We start from the raw sequence: 23897 nt of genomic DNA, 5'->3' as shown, positions 1-23897 counted from the left end.
TTTAACTCTGCATTTACTGAGTGCCCACTGTGTACCTGGGACAAAGCATCGTGGAGACATGATAAGGTGCAGACTGGCTGGATCACTCATTCCCAGCTGAGCCTCTAGGGTGAGTCCTAGGACCCAAGTGGGTCTAATCCTTTCAGTAGGGAGACACACATGGTCAAGGCTGAGCCTCAGGCTGGCATCAAAACTTTATGCTGCTGTAGGGAAATATCAAAGGGTGCAGAAGTATCTAGAAAATGAGGTTCGTGTAGGCAGTGGCATCAGGGAAAGATTGCAAACTTCCTCCAACGCAAGATTTCCATGAGAACCCACACTGCAGCCTCTCCATGCTTTGGTGGGGACTGAATGGCCCCATCACTAACTATGGATTCAGGACTTTTTCATCAGAAATAGATTTTCACATAAGGAAAGAATTGAGCAGTAGTGGCTTGTAGATTGGTGCATGCTTAACTGAGCACATGGTGGCCTAGGTACCTGGCGATATACTCGGTAGCTCCAGAAGCCCTTTTGTGCCCTGTGGAAGTGACATGGTTTATTCGGTGCCTCCACTGTCATCTCTAGAGTGTGCCCTGGGTGCTCTGACAACCTGAGAAAACCATCTAGTCTTCATTCTTATCAGTAGGCCCTACCTTTCTTGCTGGAGCTCCAGGATGGCAAGTGATATTCTGGTCCCTGCAAACTCAAATTTGTGGTCTTCTGATGGGAATATTTTTCTCTTTCAAATTCAGAAGTCTTAAGTAATTATCCATGTTGCAACATTTGCAAAATAACCATGTATTTCCTTAGTAAAGCACTACCTGCTGGGTCAGGAGCTACCCAGCTCTCACCTCCAGCTGTCCTGAATCTCTCCACAGCTGTGACCCGCTCCCCTTACCCAGAGACAGGCTATGGATCTATCCTGTCCTTCCTGAGTTTGTAGGACTCGAAGAAATTGGTCAGGAAAACTGATCCATGGAGCAGGAAATAGAACAGGAAGACCCATCCCCAGAGACCCCCCAGTTATGGGTTGGGGTACCCATCACACAGAGAAAATACATAGATCTGTTCTGTTATCAAGAGGGGGCCAGGTCATGGCTGTGGGGAGGGTTGTCCAAAGAAGGAAGCAACATGCCCCTCACATAGATGTATTGTTTGAATATAGCATGTGACATCAGTCTGGGAGTTTGGTACTTGGCCTGGCCCAGGCTAGCTGGGGAGCCAGTCTGTTGGTTAAATGAGGAAAGACCTCTGTGGAAATCAGTCTTGTGACCCTCGACTCTTCTGTTCTTATTCATTGGGATGACTTGCTGTCAAATACTATAATTCTGCAGATATGAGTGGGTATGAAGAGTGAATGAAAGCCTGACATTCATCAACATAAATTTGTTCATTTCTGTGCTTTCCACCGTCCCAGGGAAGGAGAATTTACAGTGGAGGTCCTTGCCTTCAATAATGTCAGTGCCTCCACTCTAAGACAGCAACTTTTCATTGTGTGCAAGCCCTGCCAGCCACCCCTGGTGAAGAACATGGGGCCTGGGAAAGTCCAGGTAGGCTCGGAGTCTGGGAAATCCTCCACCAGCCTCTTTTCAGCCTCCCTCTGAGTTGGGACCACTGTTGGGAGTGGTGAGAGTTTGGGGCATGAAGCGAGGCTTTGTCCAGTTTATCCTACTGCAATTTACACAAAGGAGTGCCTATAAGGGCTTCAGAGCGGGTGACCTGGGTCCTCAGGGGAGGGAGGGCTACCCCAGCCTGGACAGGAGGAGACAGCGTCATTTCTGGGGTCTGGTGTGTGAATAAGTTCTTTATTCGCCTGCATTACTCTGGCATTCAGCACAGCTCACTTTAAGGAGCTCTTTTCTTTTCTTTTCTTTTCTTTTCTTTTCCTTTCCTTTCCTTTCCTTTCCTTTCTTTTTTTGGATTATGCTAAGAACTGTAGCATTTTCAGGAGAATGAAACATTTGAATATATGTAACACCAAAATGAAAGGACGTGATCGGTTATCTGTTGAACACTTATTCTGGGTTAGAAAAAATAGGGTTGGTTTTTATTTCTTTCATTCCTTTGAGGCCTGTGATTCAGAGCAAATTTTCCTTTTCAGGGCAGAGGTGCTCAAATGACACATGGGAATTAAAATCCATGACTGAGCTGCATTTGCTAAACTGCTTTCTATGGCATCTGACCCCAAGAGGTCAGCCCGCAGAGGGTGCTGGTGGAGATCAGCATGCAGAAACCAAGTTCCCCGGGGCAATCCGGAAAGGGTCCCGGCCTCCACACAGGCAATACCCCTGCCCACCTTTAGACCAGCGAGCACCCACGCTGTTGGGCAGGTCTGCTTGCTGGGGGAACGTGTTTTCTGGGTGTGAGATTTGGACCCAAATAGCAAAGGGACTAAAGCAAAAGGCACAGCAGGAAAAAGCACAGACCCTAGGCAGGAGGGCTCTGGCTCCCGTCCTGACTCTGCTGTTAGGACATGGGACAGAGTGGTTTTCTTGAGCTTTTTATCTGTAAAACATTGTTATTTTTATTTTCTTATCTGTAAAACACAGAAAATAAGATTGATAATTTCATTTTTTCTTTTCTTTTTTTTTTTTTTTTTTTTTTTTTTGAGACTCTGTTGCCCAGGCTGGAGTGCAGTGGCATGATCTTGGCTCACTATAACCTCTGCCTCCTGGCTTTAAGCGATTCTCCTGCCTCAGTCTCCCAAGTAGCAGGGATTACAGGTGTGCACCACCATGCCTAGCTAATTTTTTTAGTAGAAATGGGGTTTTGCCATATTGGCCAGGCTAGCTGGTCTTCAACTCCTGGCCTCAATTGATCCACCTGCCTTGGCCTCCCAAAGTTCTGGGATTATGGACCTGAAGGACCCTGCCGAGTCATTTTTTCTTTATTTTACGTGTTTTCTAAAAGTATAAAGAAAAAAATGAAATCATCTCAAATCCAGGCAGTAGGTGATAGCCGCTTTTGTCTAATTATTTATTTTCAGTATTTTTCTAAGGCTTTTTATATGTGGTATGTGTGTTTGTCACAAACCTGGGTTGCAGTGTGAGCATTTTCTTTTGTTATTAAGCAGCCTTTTGATTACATAATTTTAATGATGTCCTACTGTTAAATCATACATAAAGATTATACATCACTGTATAATGTCCTCTGATTGAACAACTGTTGTTGCCAGTTTTCTTTCTTTTTATTTATTTATTTATTTTTGAGGCTGAGTTTCACTCTTGTTGCCCAGGCTGGAGTGCAATGGCATGATCTCGGCTCACTGCAGTCTCCACCCCCTGGGTTCAGGCTATTCTTCTGCCTCAGCCTCCCAAGTCGCTGGGATTACAGGCGCTCACCACCACACCCAGCTAATTTTGTATTTTTAGTAGAGATGGGGTTTCACCATGTTGGTCAGGCTGGTCTTGAACTCCTGACCTCAGGTGATCTGCCCACCTTGGCCTCCCAATGTGCGATGAGCCACCATGCCTGGCCAAGTTTCCGGTTTTCTATCACTACAAATAACTTGGCAATTACACTGTCTGTACATTGTTCTGCAAGTGTATGGCCTTTTCACAGGAATAATTACTACAAGTTATAGAATTGGAGAACACAATGCCTTTCCCAGAATCTTGACAAGCCTAGAGATGTTCTTGTAGCAGCTCACATGTGTCCGCTCTGAGGGACCAACTCTCACTCTCACTAGGCATTTCGTATTTTTTAATGTTTATTATTATGAATGAGCTAAAAATTGGCATCCTAGTATTAAAATTTGCTGTAATCCGTATAAATCTGGGCAGTTTTGTGAAAAATCTTAGAATGATATCATATTCAGAATAGAAACAATAAAAAGTAATTGGAAAGTAATTTTAATTATAACTAAAGTAACTTAAAGAATGTCAAAAGTAAACTTTCATTTATAATGAGCACCAAGATTTCTTAAAATCCCATTTCTCAGCTGCCTCCAGGTTTTTCCCTTTCCAATTTTTTTTTTTTTTTTTTTTTTTTTTTTTGAGATGGAGTCTCGCTCTGTTGCCTAGGCTGGAGTGCAGTGGTGCAATCTGGGCTCACTGCAAGCTCCGCCTCCCGGGTTCACACCATTCTCCTGCCTCAGCCTCCAGAGTAGCTGGGACTACAGGCGTCCGCCACCACACCTGGCTAATTTTTTGTATTTTTAGTAAAAACAGGGTTTCACCGTGTTAGCCAGGATGGTCTTGATCTCCTGACCTCGTGATCCGCCCACCTCGGCCTCCCAAAGTGCTGGGATTACAGGCTTGCGTCACCGCGCCTGGCCTTCCCTTTCCAATTTTTAGGGAACCTTCAGGAAAAAAAAAAATCCCTCTGGGGGAGACCCTGCACCCAGCGTCTGCCCCAGGGTGGAGGCGCCCTGGCCAGGCAGAGACTCTGTCCTGAGGCCCCCTAGCCTGGCTTGCTCCTCCATGCTTGAGGTGGCATCTGGCTCCAGCCCAAAGTAGGGGGTGTGGAGGGGCTTCAGAAAGACAGAGTGGCTGGGAGGGATAAGGGGTGTGGGTAGACACTAATATTTCCCCCCATATCCTCATCCTCATTGGCTTATTAAAGTGAGCAAATATGCTTTTTATATATGTATCAGCTACTATTAACATTTAAAATTCTTTGTTATGGAAATTTTAAAGCGTAAATAAAAGTAGAAAGAATAGTGCAACAAACCCATCACTTTAAAAGACTACCAGGGTCATATCAGAAGGTTGCCAGAGCCAGGCCAAGGAGAGTGCCCCAGGTCCCTGATGGGCTACTTGGAGCATCTAAAAAATAACATCTACAATTGAATGAATAATGCTAATATTTTAAAAATAATTATTCTGAAAGAGAAAGAGAAGCTTCTGCTGTTCCCACCAAGCAGGCAGACACAAGTAACATATTGGTCACCTTTGGAAGTAACTAGTGCCCCAGCTTCTTACTCTGAATGTTGGCAATTAAGGGAAAGAATTAAGCATTTATTCTTATTTTCCTGACCAAACTATAGTTTAGGAAACCTCATAGTTCTAGTTGATAAGAAAATTTTTTTCTCCTCTCTCCTTTTTTTTTTTAACAAAAGAACTTTTGTGCATCTCAAATCAAACAGTTGCACAAGGGTATGTTTTGGAGACAATAAGGGAAATTTGATTATAAACTAGGTTTAAATTATACTAAGAACTTATTGTTAATTTTTAAGGTGAGATAGTAGTGTTGTGTTGATGTAGCAAAATTCCCTTAGTTTTTAGAGATGTATATTTAGTATTTAGGGATTAAATGTCATGATTTCTGAGAATGACTTAAGAATATTTCAGTGAAGAAAAAAATAGGGAAAGCAAACATCTGTTGTGTATACTGCAAATGATTTTCTTATTATATTGATTGATTTAAAAAATTTATACATACACATAGGTGCCAAAACCCAGGAGCATAACATTTATATTTTTGACATTTGGAAGCTTAAATTTTTTATGTAATCAAATAACAGATATCTTTGCTATTTTTCCATTAATTTTATGCATAGGAAGTTTTTTCTCATGAGTATATAAATATTTACTTATTATTTTAGTTGGTTTTTTTTTAACCTTTTATTTTTGTCTATAAAATAGATGTAGTGTTTATTCTGGTGTTGTCTAAAGCCCAGACCTAAGAATACCATTCTGTCATTTTGCAAACAAATAATGGGAGATCTACAGTTAAGACTAAGTTTCTAGTAATTTACCAGTACATTAGATGTGATGGACATTTTAATGAGACATCTTCTCTTCTTGATACTTAGATATGGAGGTCTCAGCCTGTGAGGCTGGGTGTGACGTTTGAAGCTGCAGTCTTCTGTGATATTTCCCAAGGTCTTTCTTACACCTGGAACTTGATGGACTCTGAAGGGCTCCCTGTCTCCCTCCCTGCTGCTGTGGACACTCGCAGACAGACCCTCATCCTCCCGAGCCACACCTTGGAGTATGGGAACTACACTGCCCTTGCCAAGGTCAGCTGGCTGACTTACTGCTCTACTGGCCCAGTGAAACCCATGCTTCTCATCGCCCTGGAGCAAGAGCTCAGCATTTGGAATTCAACACCTGTTCTATCCAGGAAAAGGGAGGTTGTTTAAAAAATAAAAATCTGCATAGGATTTTAAGAGAAATGTTTACTTCCCCCAAAGAGAACAAATTATGTTTAAATGCAGTCAAAGCAATTGATGAAAAACTCCTTCCAATGTGTATAACAAAACCTTCCTGTGTACCTAATTTGAATAAGCCCTGTGCTGGTGCCGGGATGTCAGGAGAATGTGTGGCCCTGCCATTTAGGGGCCAATCATCCAGAAAGGAAAGGGGACGACAGTCAGAGGGCAGGGCATCCAAGAGGCACTCACGGTGACTGCCTGGCACTTTGATTCTCAGCATGTGCTTGGTGCATTTTGGCTGGAAAAAGTGGTGAAAATATGCGAGTTAAAAGAGGGAGAGGTCATTTTTAAAAGAGTAGGCTTCAAGAAAGTGGGTGCTGAAAAGAGAATCTGTCCACAGACATAGAAAGGGATTGGGAGGGGCAACAGCTTTGCAAAGGCTAGAAGAAGACCAGGGATAGTGAGCAGACCCTGGTGGGAGATTCTGGGATCAAATGGCGCAGTGGGCAGGCCAGGCTGCGGGAACCTGATCAGGGACCCTCAGAATATCTGCAGCGAAGGAGCTTTGCTCTTTTAAGCTGTGGGGCACGCAGTCCTACTGAGCACAGTTACATCTGGTGCCTTGTGTGGCTTGCCACAAAGCACCTCGGCACCCAAACTGCCCTGACCTTGCCTGAGGAAGCAAATCCTCCCAATCTGTGCTGGGATGTCACAGCGATGGCAAATGCTGGAGTTGCCAGAAGCTTCCTCTCAGTGTCTGTACTTATCTCATTGCGAAATAGGCAGGTAACGATGGGCCAAGTGACAACAGGCTGCAGACCAGGCTTAGCATAGCATTACTTCAGATGCAGGTTGTAGGAAAAAGCAGAGCTTTCCCAGCAGGCTGTATACGCTTCTTTAGAAATGTTGATTGGGAACAAGTAGGAAACAGACTGAAGGATGGGATGTTGGGAGACTGTTAGTGAAGGTGAGAAGTCATTAGAGGCTGAAGCAGGGGGCAGCCGGGGAATAGAGAGCAGAGCAGGGTCAATGTCAGGGGACCTCGGGGTGGTGGGGAGCATCTGACCTGATGGGTGGCTAATTGTAAGAAGCCAAGGGGAAATGCAAAGGAAAATCTGTAATACTGAACGAGTGGAGGAGGGTGAGGCTGCTCTTCATTTTCCTAATGAAAACAGCACTATTTGTACCTGGCTGTGTGCTGGGGGGAGGGATTTGGAGATAAATAAGGTCTTTGCACACTTGTGTGAACAACCTAGTAGGGGAGGTAGATAGAGCCTGTAAACTAAAAATAAAATCCTAAGTCCCCCCAAACAACTAAACAAATCCCCTCTTGGCCAAGGGGACCCAGAAAATACTTAAAAAATGGAGTTCCTGGCCATAATGGGACTCAAGGTCAGATATGCCTCATTACGCCCCCTCCCTTTCACAGTTTAGACACAACAACTGACCAACATTAATGTTAAAATAGTGATTATAAGACTGACAGAACGGACTCCTTTTTTTTTTTTTTTTTTTTTTTTTTGAGACAGGGTCTCACTCTGTTGCCCAGGCTGGAGTGCAGCGGCTGCAATCTCGGCTCACTGCAACCTCTCCCTCCTGGGCTCAAGTGATCCTTCTGCCTCAGCCTCCTGAGTAGCTGGGACTACATGTGCATACCACCATGCCTGGCTAATTTTTTTGTAGAGACAGGGTTTCACCCTGTTGCACAGGCTGCTCTCGAACTCCTGGGCTCAAGCAATTTGCCTGCCTCAGCCTCCCAAAGTGCTGGGATTATAGGCGTGAGCCATCACGCCTGGCCAGGCAGGACATACTCTTTATGACAATAAGATACCAGATTATAAACAAGACCTAAGGCCAGGCAAGAGTGAAATCACACAGTCGTACAATTAAAAAATAAACTGTTCTCATTGCCACAGGATTTTTCTCCCTTTTTCTCTATCAACTAAACAAACACTAGCCTTAAAATAAACAATATTAAAACAATTACAACTCTACAACCACCAAACATCAACTAATTAACCCCCCATTCCTCAAACCTTAACTATGACTTTAATTAAACAAAAAACTAATTTCTATAAATTTTTCCTAATAAAAAACACCAACCATAAACTAATTCTGCCCAGTTTGACTACGCATTTAAGTGCCTTCATGTCCCTACTTTACCTTTTAACATAAAAGACCTAATTATAATACATTGCAATATTGTCTCCACCCAAAAGTAAACATAAAGCACATATATATGTTTACTTATTACACAAAAACACAATCCTCTTTCATAGATATCCATAACTCCTATATCCTGTGAATATGTGATAACGCATTCAACTGAAATTCCTGTCTTACCCCTCCCTCCCTCCTCCAAATACTTACTTTCAATTTTTTAGCCAGAGACTACACTTCCTGCTTACAGATTATAATCCCTTTCTTAAAAAATAAAACTCTGCTTTCTAAATATATAAACTACGTAATTTTTAAATTAAACCCAGCAAGCCATAGAAGATGTGTCCAGCCTATGGGACAGGCCAGGTAATGGGAGCTCCGAAGGAGGTTGGACTATGAGCTGGGAGCCACTTCTGTAGTCTTCAGTGTCTTCACAGGGGGTCCATGTCTTTCTCTAGGTCTTGGAGACCTTCTGACAGATAAGGTAACTTCTGCTGTCTCTGACCTCACAGTCAGAGCCTCAGGTTTCCTTTGCTCCTGACCAGCCCTGCATCTTCCCCAAGCAGCTTCCTGCTTGGTGCCTCCTCCAGCCTTTGTATATACTTGGAACATTCTCAGCAGCTCCTTGGAGCTGGAGAGGCTGAGCAAACAGAGGTTGAAGGTGGAAATGAGAGTTCTAATCCTACAGCTGTTCCGTTGTCTTTGGTCCTACTTAGGAGACTGATCAGCAGGGAACTGTGTGCATCTGAAGAAAATCTAGAGTGATCAAGGCTGAGACCCAGTGAAAGGATAGCAAGTATTAGACTGTATTTTTTCAAATTGCATCAGTTTTGTTTTTTTTTTTTGACAGGGTCTCACTCTGTTGCCCAGGCTGGAGTGTAGTGGTGTGATCTCAGCTCACTGCAACCTCCCCCTCTGGGCTACTGGGTTCAAGCGATTCTCGTGCCTCTGCCTCCCATGTAGCTGGGATTACAGGCGCATGCCACCACGCTCAGCTAATTTTTGTATTTTTATAGAGATGAGGTTTCACCGTGTTGCCCAGGCTGGTCTCAAACTCCTGAGTGCAAGCAATCCACCCACCTCAGCCTCCCAAAGTGCTGGGATTACAGGCATGAACCACCGCGCCTGGCCGCATCAAACTTGTAAAAGAACAATATGAATGTTTTATTTATAACACGTTCTGCTATTCCTGGGTTTAAAAGTATTTGTCTTAAATTTCATTTACATTTCCTAAAGTCCATGATATGTTTGGGGGTTAGAAAGAAGCAGCTCTAAGATAGGTGAAGGAAGTTGCACAAAAGCCAGGAGCCTGAACAATTCACTGTGGAAGGAGGAGGTTTGAAAACTATAAAATGTGCACACATGGAAAGTCTCTATTGTGTTCACAAGCTAGGAAATGCCCAAATTTGTACATTAACACAAGCTTGGATAGGAAGATGTCCATGCTCTCGTGGACTCCAGTCACAGCTCTCATGTCGTACAGAAGAGTGGTTATTTTGACTACCAAGACTGTTTTAGTTGGAGCCAGGGATGCATTGAGACTCGTCGGCTTCCTTTCTAATTTTCAGACTAGTGTGTTTCTCCAGTGAGTCCCTGCCTTGTCCCTGCATGACATCCCCTGTCCTTCCTTGCCCCTGCAGGTTCAGATTGAAGGCAGTGTGGTGTACAGCAACTACTGTGTGGGCCTGGAGGTGCGAGCCCAGGCCCCTGTCAGTGTGATCTCCGAGGGCACACACCTATTCTTCTCCAGGACCACCTCATCCCGCATTGTCCTCAGAGGGACCCAGTCCTTCGACCCTGACAACCCTGGGGCGACTCTCAGGTGAGCACCACCCCCACACAGAGCTGCGCAGCTACTCAGACCGCGCATTCTGCAAATGCAGGCTCTGGAACGTTGGAGGCTATTAATAGTTTTAAATTTTAAGCACATCAACTTTCGTAAGTTTAACTGCTTTATTTAGGATCAAAATATAAGGGAATTGAGGAAAAGAGTGGAAGTAAAATGTGAATCGCTTTTTAAGGTGGTGGTTAAAGAATGATCTGTTTTGGAACATGAGGCTTGAGTGTCACCATTGTTAAATTCTTGGTTAGTGAGATGCCGTGGTGTGTGGAAGGCGTGGTTTCCACGGGTTGCTCATCTCCAGGTAGATGGGTCTTTTGTTGCTGGAGGCTGCCCCCAGTTCAGCCCTCGGTCCTCTTCTCCATCCACACCGCTTCCTGCCTGTGGCCTCAGCCAGGGTCCTGATGTGGATCCATCCATGATCCATGTGCAACAGCCTCAAACAGGAATTCTCTGTTTAGACCGTTCTCCGGACTCCGGGCTGTGAGTCCCGGCGTCCCTACAGCGCCCCCTCTGGACAGCCTCGAGACATCTCAGCCACACGCCTGCCTTCTGTACCCATGGAAGGACCTTTCCAGTTGCTCAGGCCAAAATCTTCTTTCTCTTTTTTTTTTTTTTTTTTTTTTTTTGAGATAGGGTCTCACTCTGTCACCCAGACTGGAGTGCAGTGGCTCGGTCTCAGCTCACTGCAAACTCCGCCTCCCGGATTCAAACAATTCTTCTGCCTCAGCCTCCTGAGTAGCTGAGACTACAGATGCGCGCCACCATGCCTGGCTAATTTTTGTATTTTTAGTAGAGATGGGTTTCACCATGTTGGCCAGGCTAGTTTTAAACTCCTGACCTGAAGTGATCTGCCTGCCTTGGCATCCCAAAGTGCTGGGATTTCAGGCGTGAGCCATCAGGCCCAGCCACAGGCCAAAATCTTTACCAGCATCTTTTACTCTTTCTTTTTCTTTCTTTCTTTTTTTTTTGGCCCTCCCTTAAACATCAGTTCCACACCACCTCCCCTACCCCCGGTACATTGTGGTTTGAGCTGCCAGGGTCTTGGGCTCATCTCCGTAAGATCTCCTGGCCAGTCTCCACACCTCCATCCTCCCCTGCAGCCCTGTCTCCAAGGCAGGGATAGGTTCTTTTACTAGTATTATTGGTTTTTATTCTTTTTGATTTAGGGGATATGAGTGCAGTTTTGTTACATGGATATATTGGTGGTGTTAAAGTCTGGACTGTTAATGTAACCATTCCCTGCATGCTGTACATTGTACCCATTAGGTAATTTCTCATCCCTCACCCACCTCCCAACCTCCCTCCTTTTGGAGACAGATTCTTTTAAAACAGTCAGAAGACTTTACTTCACAGTTTGACCCTCCAGCACCCCCTTTTTACTCAAGAGTAAAAGCCAACGTCCTCACAGTGCCAATGAGGCTGATGTGACCTCTCCCAACCCACTGCAGCTTCACCTGTCCCTTCCTGCCTCCACAGCTCACTGTGCAGCCCGTTTGGCCTTCCTGCCCCTCCTTGGACTTACCCAGCTTGCATCTCTCTCAGCTCTTTACAGCAAGGGTTCCTTCTGCAGCTCATCACTCAGTTCACCAAACATCTGCCATCACCGCCTTCACTCATTGCTCAAATATCACCTTCACAGTGGGGCCCCCGCTGAGACTCCAAAATGACAGATCCTACCCTGATTTGATGGCATCTTTCTTCACAGTAGTCACCCTTGACATCGAGCCTTTGCTCACTTACTATGGTCACTGCTCTGGAGGGCAGGGCTCTTATTTGACATATCCCCCATGCCTGGAACGTAGTAGCTAGTCAGGGAATATTTATTTATAAAGCAATAGATGAGTTGCGTTGTTTTCCCAACCCCTGTGATCACACATATTTGCTGTATTCCAGGTGTGGAATTTGCTGTTTCTTGAGTTGAGAGGAGGCAAAAGGCTGCTTGGACTCCCCAGTTTGATTCATGCACATGCTCTGGGAAAGCCCTTAGCCATCTGCAGACTTCCCTGCACCCAACCTAAGGAGACAGAGGCTGTGTCTTACTCATCTTCACATCCGCATGCCCTAGCACCTGCACAGTGCCCAAAAACAAGAGCTCCATGTGTGGCTGCTGAAATGAGCTGAATTTGTTCCCTGGGAGTATAGAATATTCCAGCTAAGCCCCAGGGGCAGTTGCTCTGCACAGCCTGTGAGCTGGAGGCAGTGCTCCTGCTGAGCAGGGTAGTTCCTGAGCCATCACAGTGCCTCTTTATGCAGGCTCTGGAAACAGAAAGGTCTAGAATGAGGTGCCTGCACACCAGACAGAGAAATGCTCTTTAAAAGATCAATATCAGTTCACATTTAGGTGACACGTTTGAAAAGGGCTTATGGCTGCTGGATGGGGCCAGGCCTTCCTAGCCACAAACATTTCCATGGCAGCATTTCCTCCCTGCTGGAACTATATGTTTGAGTGTGCATCCCTGCTAGAGCAAGACTTTCTCAAGGCTGGGGAAGACATCTTCCTGCTTGACCTGGACGGAGCAGCCATGTTTATCTCGTTGGGTGTGGCAATTGTTATATTGCAGAAAGACTGTGAGACCGGGAGGAGAGATGCCTGAAGTCCATCTCACAGACCCCTCACTAGCTGTGCTACAGGGAAACACTCTGAGGCCTCCCAAATACATTTTCTTCCTAAAATTGGGCTCACATAGCATTCTTCTCTGTCACATGGAGCTGTCATGATGATGGGGTGCAGTGTTTGGGGCATACTTGAGGGCAGCACAGCTGTGTGACTTGGGAAGTGGCAGTGATGTGAGCAGAGGAGGTCGCTGTGCGCAGAGAAGGGGTAGGAAGCCTGGGGCGGCTGGAAACAAGGCTTTCTGGAGTCAGGCCTCAGTGAGTCGGGAGGGGTGGCCTGAGCCCACCCCAGGTGGTGGTGCTGCTGCACTTTTGCAACCTCCCACTTCAGTTACAGGAGAAAATGTGGGAAGCAATATCTCTTCCCAGCACGTGTCCCCTGTGGTCCCCCTCACCTGGGGAAAACCCATGCAGTGACACAGGGTAGTCCCTGACTCTGCCTGATGCTCCCCTCAGCCACTCCGATGACTTCTCCAACAGGTATCACTGGGAATGCGCCACCGCTGGCTCCCCAGCACATCCCTGCTTCGACTCCTCCACTGGACACCAACTGGACGCCGCGGCTCCCACTGTTTCCTTTGAGGCACAATGGCTCAGTGACAGCTATGATCAGTTCCTTGTGATGCTGAGGGTCTCCAGTGGTGGCCGGAACTCTTCTGAGGCCCGGGTGTTCCTGTCCCCCTACCCTGACTCGGCATTCAGGTACTTGACCCTGTATTCAGCACAGCTCAGCTCACCCGTGTTTGTTCCCACCTGGTGCTAGCATCCGTGAAAGGAATCTGCTGTGCACAGCAAGCAGTTTGGAGTTTGGCCATGCAGGATTCTCACTGCAAAGGAGGAGGAGAAGACTGTTCAGAAAGCGGCTGGGGAAGCAGTCCCCGCTCTCGGGCTGATGTCTGGGCAGCATCTGACAGCCAAGCACACTAGCTAAAGCTGGCACAGCCGGGGGTTCCGAGTGGAACCTCATCGGGAACCCTCCCATCACAGCACCTGCCCGAAAGATTGGGGACTCCCCTGGGGCTTGGGGCTGAAGCCACGAGGCAAAGCCATCAAGTTCCCAGCCAGGGGTTTCAGGGCCATTGCCCGGGCCTTCCAAGCATCACAGGGCGGAGGGGACAGCAGTGTGGGCCCAGTTGTGAGGTCTGAGACTGTGAAAGATGCAGAGGCAAAGAAGTGCTGTGCCCCAAACCCAGAACCCCTGTAGCGCTGAGGCCAGAACAGCGCCAGTGGGTGTAGTGCAGCCCCCGGACACCAAACACAGGATACCAGGACCGAGCCAAGTGCAGGAAGGGTGTGAGTTGCAGCTGTTTCCCAGCCTCCTCCTCTAAGGGGGTTGGGTCATTATGTAAGTGAGCATCGGGATGGAGCAGGAGCCCAGGCCTACCTGCTATGGACACTCTCCCATGGGGGCTGCAAGCTGGCACCCACCCAGGAAGCAGTGCTGGGACTGACCCTCTGCCCATAGCCCTATATGTCACCTGGAAGGCCCAGGGCAGATCGAGCTGCTTCCATCATGGATGGTAGGGGCAAGGGGGCTGGGCAGTTACTATGGTTCTATTTGTGGGCTGGGTGGTTTGGGAAGGCTTCCTGGAGGAGGAAGCAAATCTGCTGTCCTCAGAGATCAGAAAGACTGCTTTGAAGGTCATTCCCCAGACTGGAATTCAGGGTTTCAAGATTAGAGCCATGAAAATAAGGCTCAGTGGATAAGAGTGGGCCATGCCATGGTGAGCCTCAAGGTCACACAGCGCTGCCCAGGGAGCCCCACAGGCCCCGACTACTGACTGTTATTTGAGGCTCTGGATATGTACTAAAAGTGAAGAAATGCCAGGTACAAGGCTACAACAATTGGGGCACAATTTAAATCATTAAATTTAACCAACTAAATACTTCTATTCCAAAAATGTAATGTACTATATACCTCTGCTACTCATGAGATAATTACAGAATTTATTTTAAAATAGTCTTTCAATATGTGCCAAAGCTATCAGGTGAACATCTTTTGATCCTGTCAGGAAGGTCCAGGCCTATGTGGATGATGTTCCCAGGAGGTTTGGGGCTGGAGGGACCTCTCTTTGCCCATGTCCATCTGCACCCCCATCACCCCACTGTGCACCCACACAGATGCACCCTTTCACACACACACAGCCTGGGCCCAGTGCCAGGCAAGGACGCTGTGTGGCCTCTCCCACCGTGGCTCCTCAGCCCTGTGCTGGGAGTCGAGTGCTTAGGCCTTGGTCTGAGACGTGGGCCGTCAGGTGCAGGGTATAGGATGTTTGCATGGGAGACACCGGGTACCATACACACCCCAGAGTATCTACCGACCTGGCCTTTTAAACCCTCCCTAAGTCCCACAGGAAATCTGTTAAATCCCAAACCACCCCTGAGATATTATGAAAAACCATAAAAGTGCACTCTGGAAAGTGCTGGGTCAGCAAAGAGACTAGAGGGCTTGACAGAAGGCAGCTATGGAATGCAGGCCCAAGGGAGGTGGGCGCCGGGCTGTGGGCATGGGATGTGTGAACTGCCCATGACCCACAACCCTGCACAGGGAAGAGGCGGGGCTGAGGCAGTGGAGACATCTTTCTCTGTGAGCATCTGAGGCTGTGTGGGAATCACAAAGGCGGACGGCCACGGGGAAGGTTTGGGAGGGGATGGGTTTGCAGCTGGTAGAAGCAAGCCCTGAGGCAAGGCAGCGAAGAGGGATCACGTGGTGGCAACTGCTCTAGTGTGGAGAGCTGGGCCAGAGCCCAGGCTTGGAAACAGAGGGACCTTGACCAGGCCCAGCTCTGCCCTCACCGCTGTGTGACTCGGACAAACTGCACAGCCTCTCTGAACTCTGTAGGGTGGCAGTGTCCTTGCCTCACTGGATCTCACAGTGTTAGAGCAGATCACACGAGTGTCGAGCTTGGCACAGTGTTGGCCACTCCATATGTGCCATCATATGTGCTGTGACATTGCTATTGAAGTCCCTTAATAAAGATCCAAAGTAGGGTGATTTAAACATGCCTAACATGAATTAATGTGACCAAAGAACCCTCACATTATTTTCCTAATATCTCAAGCCAATTTATATATTTCAGATTCGTCCACATCTCCTGGGTCAGCTTTAAAGACACCTTCGTCAACTGGAATGACGAACTCTCTCTTCAAGCTATGTGTGAGGACTGCAGTGAAATACCGAATCTGTCTTATTCCTGGGATCTCTTTTTAGTCAATGCAACAGAAAAGAATAGGATAGAAGGTAAAAAGGATTGATAGCTTTATTTTGTTGTCTGAGGGAAAAACTCAGGGTTATTGTGAGATTGCTAAAATGTTGCAAAATACATTTGGTATGACCCAGTGTGTCTGATCTGCCTAGTGAACGGTCCGTCGTGCTTCCTCAGCCCCTCTTGCCTCTACAGTCCGTGTGAACACTTGTGAGGCACCAGCAGAAGAGGTGACACGCTCAAGGGCTGCTTCTGACCTCAGTGTGATATGGAAGGCTGCGCCCAACATCTGTGTAGGCAGTTTTATTGAGCTAAAGCCACAGTTCAGAAGGACCTGCGATGTGACACACTGCCCAGAGGGCTGTGTCCGTCACCACCTCGCCTGTCTTTTGGGCCAGCTGCACAGTGAGGAATGAGCAGAGGAACCAGGGCAGAAGGTTCCAATCCTTGCTCCCACACTACCAGCTGGTGGCTTTAAGCAATTCTAAGATTTAATTTTCTTGGGTGAAAGATGAGGATCCTACTATTTCACAGAGTGGTATCAGGGCTAAGTAAAATGTGTTGCAGCGTGCTGGGCACTGGTGTCAGGACACTGGGTGCTGCAGGACACGAAGGTTTGAACCAGGAGTGAGACTGATTTCTCACTTGGCACTATTTGTGATCAGAGAGGTGGCTCTGAATGGCAAACAGAGGAGCTTTATTTCTGAGCTGGAGAGCCAGCTCCTACAACAGAGCTGGTGCCAAGCCCCGCTGACCTTCACATTTCTTGAAGATCCCCTCCATGAGGCCATTCAAAGCTTCCACAAGTAGAGCTTTGGGTACAGCTGGCCTCAGCGGCCACAGAGACATGAAGACATAGAGGGTGATTGTGCCCTTCTTGGCAAGAGAGGCATTCCAAATTCTTTTAGGTAAATTTAACTTTTCTGAATCAGAGCCCATGCTGAATAGACTAGAGGAACTTGCAGTGGAAACACATACAGTGGTTAGACTTTCAGCAAAGTAAATCATCGCCTCTAGATATGTCTCAAAGAATTGGGCTCTCCAATGGTTGCAAGTAAAAGCTTGCTTTATTGAGAGGCCATTTATATGCTCATGGTATTTTTTTCTTTGCTATTCATCCTTTATCATAAATTCTAACAGCAGTTTTGAAAACTGTTATACCAGATACTTGCTGTATTATTCCCTTCTTGCACTGCTATAAAGGAATACCTGAGGCTGGGTAATTCATAAAGAAAAGTGGTTTATTTTGGCTTATGGTTCTGCAGACTGTACAGGAAGCATGGTGCTAGCATCTGCTCTGATGAGGCCTCAGGAAACTTTTATTCATGGTGGAGGGCAAAAGGGAGCTGACATATTACATGGTGAGAGAAGGAGTGAGGCAGCAGGGCAGTTGCCACGCTCCTTTAAATAACCAGACCTCCCACGAACTCAGAGCAAGAACTCACTCATTACAGCGAGGAGGGCACTAAGTCATTGGTGAGGGATCCACCCCCATGATCTAAACACCTCCCACCAGGCTCCCCCTCCAACACTGGGGATTATATTTCAACATGAGACTTAGAGGGGCAAAACATCCAAACCATATCACTTACTGGCGGGTAGGGGAGTGAGGATTAAGAGAAACCCCATGCACCCCAAGTTTTTTCTAGAATACCCATGAATAAGTCATGCCTGGGAGTGCATAGGATTCAGCAGATCCCTCCCACCCTGACTTGGGAGAGCAAACGTCAGGTGCAATCGCTGTGAATCCTGCCTTCTACTTCCATACGTGTGCTTCTTGCTGTTGGCCAACACGCCAACACAGAACACGCCAACACCACACTCTCTGCCCTGTATCTGTTAAGTGTAGGTTTTCAAATTCACAACAGATTTGTTTATAACATGGCATCCTTACATAGTCTGTAGACTTTTTAAGCAAATATTTTATATTTTTGCTGCAAAATTCTAACACTGCCAAACGTTTGCTTAAGTTCCCTTCTGCAGAGTAGTGGGGCTGCTTGGCTCGCTGGGACTCGGTGCCATTTCAGAGTCATCACAGTTAAACCTGCTGCCCACTGAGCCTGGCACTGCAGATCCTGATGCAATGACCACACCATTCTCACGGGAACCTTCACCCGTGACCCTTGGCCAACCTGCCCCTTCAGCTCCAAGGGGAACCCCCACAGAGCCCATGACTGGAGTCTACTGGATTCCTCCTGCGGGGGACTCTGCAGTCCTGGGGGAGGCTCCAGAGGAAGATTCACTAGACCTAGAGCCAGGGCCACAGAACAAGGGATCCCTGATGACTGGCCCCTCTGAGAGAAGTCAGCCCACCCACAGACCTGACCCTCACCTCTCTGGTAAGTGCCACTGTTCCTGCATGTCATCCCTCTTGTCTAGGCACCAAAGTTACCTTTGGAAGCAGTGAATCTGGTGGGTAAGGTGTGAGATCACATCAACATGGGCCTTTAAATAAGAAAGCGCCAGGTTCACACCCACCACTTGCTGGTTGTGCAATAGTCATCGAGTTTCGGATTCCTCATCTCTGAACTGGGAAAATGACAAACCCATGGCAGGTTCTGAGGCTGCAGTGAGGTCCCATGTGTTCAGTGTCTGTGCTACAGTAGTTGTTTACTCCACACCGGCTTCCTCATCCTTCTCCCCTGCCCTGGGATCAATTGCTTCACTTTATCATTGGGTTTCAGGGGGATGGAAACCATTCTGGTACTTAAAAAATGGAGAGAAAAGATAATAATGAGAAAAGCTCTGACCTGGCATCTGTCTCTCTGTCACTGTCCCCAGCTGCTTACTGATTTTGCTGCTTACTCTTGGGCTATGGTGGTCTCACGCTCTGCATGCTCTTGTCAATTCAGCTGTGCTCCAGGCCTCCCAGACTTGGCTGGCTGGCTGGAGGGACCTCTCTGAGCTCCTCTGCCTCTGGGAAAGGAGGGCTGAGGGGACAGGAGGCGACATTTGCAGCAGGGCATTCTTATGTCCATTTCTCTCCTTCTAAAAGAAAAGAGTGAGACATTTTCTCTAAAAGAACAGTAAAAGACTCGCTTGAAGAGAGGATAGGATGCTGGGTGTGGTGGCAGAGACCCATATGTAAGCCTTGGTCTCAACTTACTCGCTGGGTTATTCTTAGAAACCACACACCTATTGGAGCTCCATCTCCTCCTCCTGGGGCCCTGGGGCAATGAAACCTGCCTTGCCCAGCTGTCATGAGTGAGGGAAGACACCACCACTGAGGGTATTTTGTAATCCACAGAGCAATGTATGGAGTCTAGAAATACACCAAGGACAATGTGACCCATCAGGGGAGCTGCTATTAATTTCAGGGGATTCTGTGATTTTAAAGGAAACATTATGATTTTGTCCTTCCTTATAGATTTTGAAGCCTATTACAGTGATATTCAAGAAGCAATACCATCGGGAGGAAGACAGCCAGGTGACTGTGCTTCTATGCCTGCTGCCTCTCTCCACTCAGCTCTCCTCCACAGCCTTTCTGCAATCTGGATTTCCCACCTGTTCCCTTACACAGCCACTGAGAGCTCCACAGAATCACAGGGAAAAGTTGAACTCTTACATGGCACGATCTGAACCAAACCTTTATTTCTAGCTCCCCTCTTTCTGCCCTTCTCTCACCCTATGCTCCAAAATCCCAACAGTAGCCCCAGGCCCAAGGATGAGCATCCCAGCTCTTCCATGCCTTGGTCATGGAGTGTCGTCTGCCAAAAATGCCTTCCTCCACGTCCTTCCTAAGTTATCTGCTCAGTGAGCCTCCTCCTTCAGGTCTGTCTCCATTTCTCTCTGGGAAGTCTTCCTCAGGCTTGTCTTGTAAGGACCACCACTCCCCCCACCTTCCCCCCAGCCCCCAAAACACACACACACACACCAGCTCAGTATTTATTCCCTCCTCTGGGAAGCAGGTGGCACCTGGCACTTAGTGGCTCTTTCTGTGTCTGTGTCTTCTGCTCTGAGCTCTTCCAGGAAAGCTTCCATGGCCAGCTTATGCTATGTTCCCAGATGGATCACAGTCCCTGGCACATTGGCACTCAGTAAACACATTGTAGAATGAATTGATGATCAGCAAATGACTTATTCATCTATCGAATGAACAGATGTTTGATCAGCGAGTGACTGATTTATCTGTCTAGTGAAGAGATGGATGTCTAGTGAATGATTTATCTGTCAAATGAGTAGGTAAATGACTTATTTGATGAATGAATCGATAAATGGCTGATGAGTGAATGATTTATCTATCGAGGGTATAATGGATGATGAATGAATGATTTATTCCTCTGATTTGAGGCAGTGTTTCCTTCAACAGTCCTCCTCAGCTGCTTCCAACTGCACGGCTTCTCCAGCCCTTCCCATGTTCCTTCCTGTGTGTCGTGCTCTTCTTGGATGAGATGGTCAGTCAGGTGCAGCCACAGAGGAGAGAAAAACAAAGAAAATACTCCCAGGTCCTAGAGACAAGAGGCATGGCAGGCCACACAAGGCCACATGGGGAAGCTGCAGGGAGGTCAGGAGACAGCAGACAGAAGCAAGGGGAGCCCTTAAGCCAAGGTTTTTTTTTGGGTTTTCCACGGCAAAGAAAGGCAAGGCTAAGGCAGGGCTGGATGAATAGTTTAGAATCAGTTAGTTTAATTTCAGCAGATCCTAGGCCTAAGGGTGGTCTCTAGTTGCGCAGGATGATTTGTTGGGGGTGGTTCTGGATTGGTCAGTTTGCAAATCAAAGACACATTGCAGGCTGGGCCTTTTGTAATCTCTAAGAGTTGGCTAGCCCCAGCCCCAAGAGAAGCATTGTCTCCTTAGCCAGAACTCTTTTGTTTCATTTTGTTCTTCAGTATATCAAAACATCATCATACAGAACATTTAAAAGTCTTTACAGTACACACGCAGATCTGTTGTAGAGGCTCACATTCGTACTCACAGTAGGTGCTTAATCAATACAACTGAATGAATGAAGAAAGATCTGCCTTTGTATTGCATTTATAAAATTATTCCTCCTTACAACATTTGTGTTTTATTACTATATCTTACTTCAGTGACCTTGGTTTCAAGTCTTAAAGGAGCCTCCTTAGCCTAAGTGAAGTGCAGCGACTGCTTCTTGCCTAGACCATGCAGGAGCCCTTCCTTTGCCCTCGCTGCTTCTCTTCTTGCTGCCTACAGTCATCTCATCACATGACAGGCAGAGGACTCTTCACCACAAACCAGGCTGTTGTTACTCTCCTGACAGGTCCCTCCAGTGGCTTCCTAGGGCACTCAGGACAAAAGCCTGTGGCTGTGCACTCAGCATGATGTGACCCTGGCAATGCCTCCAGCCACATTTTTCCTCCTCCTGCCCTCCCTCCCTCCCTCCCACCCTCCAACCACTAGGGCAGATCATTCCCACAGCATTTTGGTTTTACTCAACCTGGAAACTCCTTCCTTCAGATACTTGAAGCGCTCCTTCTAGTCTTAGTCTTCAGAGAGGACCTCCCTGACCTGCATCTCAAAAGGACTTCCTTTCCACACCACTCTCTCTTCCTCTGCATACCCCGCTTTTCTTTCCTTCATTACCTGAGTTTATATTATTTATTTATGTGTTTTCTCATTTATTTTTTGGACTGCCTCACTATTAACTCCAGATAGCAAGGACACCATTGATCTGGTTCACGCTGTGTCTCCTATTTCTAGAGTAGTACCTGGACTTAGTAGACCTTAATAAATCTTGCAGAAGGAAGGAAGATAGGAAGGGAGGGAGGGAGGGAGGGAGGGAGGGAGGGAGGGAGGGAGGGAGGGAGGGAGGGAGGGAGGGAGGGAGGGAGGGAAGATGCCTTTGGACGGCTAATTACATGTTAACAAAGTACATCTCTTGAATATGTTTAGCTGCTGAAGACATTATATTAGATAGGCGGTATCCAGCAATAGTACAAATAGTTATTAATATCAGCATTGAATCACTAATGCTTTAAGATCATCATGACTTTTTTTCTTTAACATCTATTGGCTTGGTTTATCTTCCTAGCAAAGGACACCAGCTTTCCAGGATCAGGACCTAGCTTGAGTGCCGAGGAGAGCCCTGGAGATGGGGATAACCTGGTGGACCCCTCCCTGTCTGCAGGCAGAGCCGAGCCTGTCCTCATGATTGACTGGCCCAAGGCCCTGCTGGGTCGAGCAGTTTTCCAAGGCTATTCATCCTCAGGTATGAATGTCCTCTTTGTACCCTCCAATTTGCAGTGTTTCTGAAGCTTTTAGATATCAGCCCTCAATTTCTTCTGAACTTTTCGTTTTACTAGATAAGTATTTAGAATTGTGGTACCTTTTCTACTTGTGCTTGTTCTTCTATGGACTATGGCCTGAGACTCTTCTAATAAAAGTAAAGTTAGCGTCTGTTGCTACCAGGAGATCCATGTGTGTAGACCAAAGCGGAAGAGGGGTGCTGCCAAGTGCTGCACGTTCTGTGCGCCCAGACACCTTGGTGCGCACCTTTTCTGTGACAGCCTTTTGTAGGGTGGTCAGGGATTTACATGAATTGGTCAAAATGAAGCTGCTCCTGAAGAGCGATTGAATTTTTAATGGAATTTCCCAGCCCAGACATGGTGGTTTTGCTCAATTTGTTGTATTTCCCCCTTTCGTGTTAATACATGTGATTGTGCCATCCTTACAGACCTCTTGGGGAGGATCTGGATTTCACACTATTTTTAGATAATTTTCCCTTCACCCTTTCCTTGAAGCATTTTGAGAAGTACTATTGTAAGATTGTAATTTTAGAAACTGTCCATGTTTAGATCATCAATCTTGTATTTCCGATCTCTCCTTTTTTCAGGGTAAGTAGTGTGAGGTCAGCCTCTCCCTGCTAAGGAAGTAATCCAGTCACCACGGTCAGCAGTTACACCCAGGTTAAAAATTGTCCATAACCAGTATTCTGCAGACTTAAAAATAGCTTCAAAATTCCTTAATCATACTTCATAGTATGATTTATAAAATTGCCAAATTAAACATGAACATAATTATAAACATATAAAATAAGATCCTAACAGAATTCTCTTGTTGCTTGGGACATTAGTGTCATTTCTGAGCCAGGGATGGATGGACCATCCTCAGTAATGCTTCTGTTGGGCAGGAGAGGCTGTTTATAGAAGGCAGTAACCAGCAACCTTTCCAAGCAGGAGTGGCATGTTTCACTAGTATCTATGTTAATTTCACCCCCGGGGGAAGAGTGGAAACCATTTCCAAGGACTCTGTGTGACCTCTGTCCCTGAGACCACTGACTGTCATTTCCATGCAGCCATGTCTTTTCTGCAGGTATTACAGAACAGACAGTGACAATCAAGCCATACTCTCTGAGCAGTGGAGAGACGTATGTCCTGCAAGTGTCTGTGGGTATGTTACATTGTCAGTTGCATTTATGAGAGGATGAGGAGTCCTGCTGCGTCTCTGTGAGTTTACTCTTCCTAAGGAATGGGGTGCAGGTCTACATCAGGGTAAAGGCTAAGCAGTTGCCTTTTTAAAAAATTACATATATATAGGTCTGGGCGCGGTGGCTCACGCTTGTAATCCCAGCACTTTGGGAGGCCGAGGCAGGCAGATCACGAGGTCAGGAGATCGAGCCCATCCTGGCTAACACGGTGAAACCCCATCTCTACTAAAAAATACAAAAAATTTGCCGGGCATGGTGGCGGGTGCCTGTAGTCCCAGCTATTCGAGAGGCCGAGGCAGGAGAATGGCGTGAACCCGGGAGGCGGAGCTTGCAGTGAGCCAAGATCACGCCACTGAACTCCAGCCTGGGCGACAGGGCGAGACCGTCTCAAAAAAAAAAAAAAAAAATATATATATATATATATATCTTATTTATGCTAGACAACTGCACAAGTTGATTCCTTTCCTGCAAATCTGTCCATAATCTCTCTCTCTCTCTCTCTCTATTTAAACCCTAGAAAGGTGTTATTGCTTGTTTTGTGCCACTGATATTCATTGAAATTCACCCACAGGCCTCGCCTTACCCTTGCTCTGCATTCCTTCTTGCGTT

At 46.8% G+C, this 23897-nt stretch overlaps 1 protein-coding gene across 1 annotated transcript in view; it reads left to right on the top strand.

Moving 5' to 3' along the window:
- Positions 1 to 23897, top strand: part of PKD1L1 (polycystin 1 like 1, transient receptor potential channel interacting) — a 263204-nt gene that overhangs the window by 61436 nt on the left and 177871 nt on the right. The window contains exons 14-22 of the mRNA XM_055115919.2: positions 1400 to 1532; positions 5738 to 5944; positions 9880 to 10061; positions 13176 to 13397; positions 15776 to 15936; positions 17872 to 18240; positions 19269 to 19328; positions 21894 to 22070; positions 23174 to 23251. Of these exons, the coding sequence (XP_054971894.1) occupies positions 1400 to 1532; positions 5738 to 5944; positions 9880 to 10061; positions 13176 to 13397; positions 15776 to 15936; positions 17872 to 18240; positions 19269 to 19328; positions 21894 to 22070; positions 23174 to 23251 (1589 nt within the window). The remainder of the gene's footprint in view (positions 1 to 1399; positions 1533 to 5737; positions 5945 to 9879; positions 10062 to 13175; positions 13398 to 15775; positions 15937 to 17871; positions 18241 to 19268; positions 19329 to 21893; positions 22071 to 23173; positions 23252 to 23897) is intronic.

This window comes from Pan paniscus, chromosome 6 (genome assembly GCF_029289425.2).
Source record: "Pan paniscus chromosome 6, NHGRI_mPanPan1-v2.0_pri, whole genome shotgun sequence".
In the NCBI taxonomy this organism is placed as follows: domain Eukaryota; kingdom Metazoa; phylum Chordata; class Mammalia; order Primates; family Hominidae; genus Pan; species Pan paniscus.
The sequence above is the reverse complement of the archived record's forward strand: the minus strand, read 5'-3'. Positions and strand labels throughout refer to the sequence as shown.